This window comes from Centroberyx gerrardi, chromosome 5 (genome assembly GCF_048128805.1).
Source record: "Centroberyx gerrardi isolate f3 chromosome 5, fCenGer3.hap1.cur.20231027, whole genome shotgun sequence".
Classification (NCBI taxonomy): Eukaryota; Metazoa; Chordata; class Actinopteri; order Beryciformes; family Berycidae; genus Centroberyx; species Centroberyx gerrardi.
The window spans coordinates 21,103,641-21,109,837 of record NC_136001.1 but is presented as its reverse complement, the minus strand read 5'-3'; the positions used below and the strand labels follow the sequence as shown (position 1 = coordinate 21,109,837).

The following is a 6,197-nucleotide window of genomic DNA, read 5'->3' as shown; positions in this document are numbered from 1 at the left end:
GTAGCTGGCGTTTCATTATAATGAAAACCTGTGTACACATGGTTCTCGATGGGGCATGGCTGCAGACCGCTGCTGTGTTGTAAACAGGGAGAACCAGTGATAATCAACAAATCTCAGACATTTTACGGAGGAGAGACTGCATACCCTTCAACCTTTCCCAGTTTCCCCTTCATCACTTAGCCATCTGCCAATCATTGGATGAACTCTCTGCAGTTGGTTGGAAGAGGAACTAAAGGTGCACAACAGACATGGTCCTCCTGGCAAGCATGGACTTCCTCATGCACCCTCCAATCTGCAACTGACTAAATATCTCCATCTAACACGTACTCCACTGTTACTGATTCAAAGCCCTACCTCTCTCATCTTTCTCCTGTGCCCAGCTCACCTCTGCGAGGGTTCATTGCATATCCAAAGCATCAATGTTAACATCATCAAGAACATGCCCACTGGGTTAGACATAGTAGCTGCCTCTGATGTTAACTGGTATCATACTGTAGCTGTCACAGTATAGTGGATCTTACAACTGCTTAGCTCTGTTTTTGTGGCCTGGATAGAACAAGGCACCAATTATTTCAGTATCTAAACTGTTAAGTTTGAGTTTCTAGACTTGCTGCTGTATTTTTGCAATTCCTGGCACAAGTTTCTCTGTACTGTATGTCTCAAGGTTCTCAGTAGGCCTATCTGGTCTAGAATTGTTGATGATAGATACTGGTCTATATTTATCTGTGTGGCAGAAGAAGAGGAAGTCAATGAAGAACCGCAAGAGGGTAGAAAAATACATTAAAAAAATTATTAACTGATGTATGCACCAAAACAAACCCGTTTGTTGTTTGATTAACACGTAAGTGGGATTGCAATGAAGATATAATTGCCGCTGGAGCTCAATGCAGCTATCAGCATTTACTCTATTGTCTATGGAAGATACAGTAGGGCTGGAGAGAAGAAGTGAAGAAAAAAGAGAGAGAGAGAGAGAGACAAACCGTGCTAAGTTAGTTTCCCCACTGATGGACAAGACGTAACGGGACGTCACCAGTCAATTGGTTCCCCTGAGCATTCCTCAAATTTCTCCCCTAATGGCCACTGGCAACAACTGTGTGTATTTGTGTATTCAAGATAAAGTCTGACAAAGCACACAAGTGAAGATAATGCTTCTGTTGTGATTATTCTACATGTAAATGATTTCAAGACATTTAAAACGATAAGTCATCACTGCACAGTTGAACAAAAGGGATTTAGTGTCTTAATGGAATCGTTTCAACACTGTGAGCACACTTTAGGACGATGGCTGAACTGTGACTATAGCAGCAGGTATTTGCAATGACGTAAATACACATTTGATTATACACATTTTGTTTTCACCACAGTGACCCCATAACAGGAGTGTGGAAAACACTGGGATGAAAGACACCAGCATAAGTTACAGAAGGAAGAAAAAGGACCACGCACACAAACTTTTCACTTTCATAATTGCATCACAAGCAGTGATGAATAGTTGTATGCAAAAAAAAAACAAAGACAACTTTTTTATAGTATTATAGGCCTGTAGTGGGACAAATTATGACTTTCCGAACAGGGAAATGACCCGACTTTGTTGTGTTTATCTGCTCTGCCTCATGTACTCCAGCCCTACCTGACCCTAAACTAACCCAGTGAACACTGTTGTGACGGGTTGTGACGGCCTGATGTCATTTAACTCTTATAGTTTGTGAAACATTAGAGGGAGGCTATAGGAAGTGGAAATTGTAGCAATACTTACAGCACTCCTGCTAACTTCTCTTGGTAACTGCAATAAAAAAGAATATGTCTACAAATGTATTAACTGTTATTTAGGAGAAGTGTATTGAACCATTATTGTATATGTAGATTATTATAAAAAAAAAAGTGAGAGAAAAGAGCTAAATGTTGGAGCTTCCTTATTGTTGAAAAAAATAAACAAAATAAATTATATATAAAATCATTAAACTGAGTTTATGGTTGTAAGCAATGTTGATTGGTAAATTCTTTACCATTTTATTGAAATGTCAGGAGACATGGCATTATATAACAGTTAATCACCAATTTATTTAGTTGTACAAGTAGTTTAGTACTGTGATACTGTATGTACACAACACACACATACAACTTGTTTTACATTGTAAAAATACTAATTATCAAAACACCTTATCTAATGTAGTCAAGTCCACCTGCTGTTCAGACATACAATCCCAAGTTCTGACATTATAACAACATGTAAAGGTAATAAGATATTTAAATAGAATTGATATAGTAAAAATATCCATATTGGGGCTTTAAAACAACTAACAATGCTTGTGAAGCTGATTCAGTGCCCCTGTCTTCATTTAGGAAATGAACAAATCCTTCTTCCTGATTTGAGAGACAGATTACTCAAATAGGAAAACCCACTTCATAAAATGACACACAGTTTGACGAAGCAACTTGGGCAACATGAGGAAGTATATAAGATGAAATGCCAACAGGAAGCTGCTTATACAGAACATCACATCACTGCAGAGAATGACCTGCTCTACACCTACAGTATACAGAGAAGAATTTCAGAATACTTCAACGTTAAGGTGAGAAGTGGACCAGCATTTAATTATTTTTATTTTTATTTAATTTTTTAAAGAGGGGCTTAATGGACTACAATGTAAATAAATGTAAATAACTTATAAACACAAGTAGTGTTAGTTATTTTAAAGCTTCAGTGAGGATATTTATTTTTTAACATATCAGTCATACCTATGTTGAGATAAACTGCATGGCTTTGGAAATCTTTGTCCAACAATATCATATTAAATATTTCACAGATTGAGTGCCATCAATCTAAATGCAGAACTCAGCTCAGATTGACAGCTCAGCTCAAATATACTTTCAAAGAGTGAATGAAGTTAAACTAGACAGCAATTTTACTCCAAGACTTATCCCAAAGGCATACATAGCTATTTTTCTGATATTATAATAAGACAGGGAATAGTGATTGGACCAAATTAAATTAAAATTCAATTCAACCACATTGCTTACTTTTTATTTGTTTAACCAGTAGGCTATAACCAGAGGTTCATTCAACTTTAACAGCGAGTTTAGGAGTTTGGGTGAACTGTTGTTTCAGTGCTATCTACATCACATAATTATGGTAGTTAATGTCTTGGAATAACTTATACTTGCTGGACTATGTAGAGAAAGAAAGAAAGAAATTTCACTGCAGTTGACAGCATTTTTAGATGAGCAAAGACAGCATTAGATTATCCCAAATCTCCAGAAAACCCCTTGGAAAATGTTCTTATAATTAAAATGTGACCGTAAAAATATAATGTGGTAGTTTTATTGAGCAGATTATGAAACAATTAGTAAATTCTCACCATGTCCCCCAACTGGCCTACATAATATCAGGTTACATCGTTCTGTCTGAGAAACCATAAAGACTTTAACTGGAATAGGGGAACACAGATACGCCAGCGGTTACTGTCAGAGAGACATGTGACCAAACATCACATCATGGAACATGCTGGAGGCTCACTGCTGAAGCCATAAAGACCACAGACAGCTCTCACAACACAAGAGGTATCTGCTGAAAAGGAAGTGACAAAGCATTGAGACCTGAGATGGCACTGCATCACCTGCAACTTCCCTCTCTACCTGAAGTACTGCAGAAACCCTGATGAGGGAGTTTCTGTTTAAAGTCACAATGAAACCGCATGTTGAGACCATCTTGCTTTATTAGGGTGGGACATAGGGATCATTCAAAGGTGTAAATCAATGGGATATCAGTTAGGGAGAGAAACAGTTTTATTTGATGGGAGGGGCGGAGAGGCGGGGTTGTTCAAAAGTCTATGGTGGTTTTATGTAGGCCTCCTGGTACACAATGATGTCACCACTAAAGATTTGCTCTGTATATTTTGTAAAACTTTTGTCTTTTTTGTGACTTTAAATCTAAACCTAACTTTCTGTGAGTAGAAGGTGAAGGTGTTATGTGCAACAGACGCTACATTACAAATGAGTTAATCCAACGTTATTTATGTCAGTTCACAGAATGCTGTTGAACGTCACACAGTACTCAGGGAATGACTCCTTCTCCTGCTACCATGCTTCGGTGGTTGGCTACCGGTACTTCGCCGTGCTGTGGGGGTGTGCCGTGACCGTCACTGGCACGGTGGGGAACCTGATGACCATTCTGGCCTTTGCCTTGGACCCACGTCTGAGGACTCGCTTCAACGTGCTGATCATCAACCTGGCAGCAGCTGATCTCCTGTACTGCACCATACTGCAACCCATCTCAGTTGATTCCTACCTACACCTGCGATGGCGCGGCGGCGAACTCTGGTGCAGCGCCTTTGGCCTGCTCCTCTTCCTCTCCAACTCTGTCTCCATTATCACCCTCTGTCTGATAGCGGTGAGCCGATATCTCCTGGTCGAGAAGAGGGCCGTGTTTGACCGTGTCTTCTCTGACCGCGGCCTGACGTTCCTCCTGCCCTCCACCTGGGCGCTGGGCCTGGCCAGCTTCGCCCCGCTCTGGCCTGTCTATGTGTTTGTGCCACAGGTGTGCACCTGCAGCTTCCACCGGACCAAGGGTCGCCCCTACACCACCATCCTGCTCTTCTTCTACTTCTTCATCGGCCTGGGCTGTGTTGGCTTATTCTACCTCCTCATTTACAGACGCGTCAAGGTTGCATCACAAGCTCTAATCCGCTACAGGTTCAGCCGCCGCTCATCAAGGAAGAAACCAGCTTCATCGATACAAGGAACCGAAGACAGTGGTGTGGGGAGCGGGGTGGCCAACACATGTATTTGTGAGATGAGCAGCCAGGGGGAACTAGCCCAAAACAAGGGTGGAGTCACATGGGAGAAGTCCCCTGGGGAAACCCAGCCCTCCCACTCTGCCCTGGGCTCTGCCCAAGCTTCACATGCATCAGGGATCGAGGAGCCCCCCCCTGCCCTCGACCCTGAGCCCCTCCCGGCCACACCTGCTCCCACCACTGCAGCCTCCTCCCGCTCCTCAGCCTCGGGAGATGATGGGGAATTTAAACGCGTGACACGGATGTGTTTCACTGTTTTCTTGTGTTTTGTGTTCTGCTTTGTCCCGTTCCTCCTGCTCAACATAGCCGACAAGCATAACCGCGTCCCCCAGGCTCTGCACATGTTCTGTGCAAACCTCACCTGGTTGAACAGCTGCATCAACCCCCTGCTCTACGCCGTCATGAACCGCCAGTTTCGACAGGCCTACTATGTGCTGCTCAGGAGGGCTGCGGCTCCCTTCACCTGCCTCTGGACACGGCGACCGGTTCGGAGCTCCTGAGGTGCCGGCACACATCTTATGGAAAACTTAAGTAATGATGCTCCCCATAAAAGCTCTGTATGATATTCTCATGAAACAGAGGACACATGTAGTGCTACATTCATCCATAAATTACTCTTCAGTTACCTCGCTGTGCCAAAATGTGTACACAAGGAATTTGCTGTCACATAGTGAACACAGAAGTCATTTATCTTGATAAGGCTTCAAACATTAGGTGTCACTGCAAGAGCCACAAAATAAAGTGGCAACAAAATAAATCTGATAAATAAAAATAAATAAAACCTTCACAAATTAGATTTTAGGTTGCATTACCAACACTTCGGCCTGCTCCTCTTCTTCTTCACTTCTGTCTCCATTATCACCATCATGTCATTATGAGGATTTGCTTGGGAGAATCTACTCATGTCTGCTTTTACAGTGGTATTTATTTATGTATTTTTGTAAATAAAAGAATTTTATATTGCAGTACATCTTGTGCCGTTGAGTAATGTCTTTTGAGCAACAAATACGCATCATCACTATGTGTGTTTTTCTAGATGTCTGTATTGCAGTGACTTAGAAGATACGGAAAACCCCAATATTACAAAAACACCAAAAACACTTCATGCAGGATATTCCTACCTAACAAAACATCTAATTTCAGCAATAGAGGAACTTGTGCTTGTCTTAAGCTCCATATTGCCCCCTTAAGAGCTGTAAAAACGGAAGTACAAGACTTGTGATGGGGGGGGGGGGGGGGGGCATTACATTGTGGATATCAGCAGAGGCAGAGAAGATTCATATTGATGTATCCTTGCTATACCAACTACCTATTTAAACTAGATTAGCAAACTGTTTTAACAAAAATAAGACATATTTAGTCCAAAATCAGGCCTTCAGACGTGGGTCCAAGGCACAACTTCAG

The 6,197-nt window shown here is 41.8% G+C and overlaps 1 protein-coding gene across 1 annotated transcript; it reads left to right on the top strand.

The window, feature by feature from the left end:
- The first annotated feature begins 2,512 nt into the window (after positions 1–2,512).
- On the top strand, positions 2,513–5,823 carry gpr84 (G protein-coupled receptor 84). The gene is made up of 2 exons (XM_071916548.2): positions 2,513–2,573; positions 4,023–5,823. Exon 2 carries the CDS (start codon positions 4,031–4,033, stop codon positions 5,291–5,293), a length of 1,263 nt encoding a protein of 420 aa, XP_071772649.1. The 5' UTR covers positions 2,513–2,573; positions 4,023–4,030; the 3' UTR covers positions 5,294–5,823.
- The last annotated feature ends 374 nt before the right edge of the window (positions 5,824–6,197 follow it).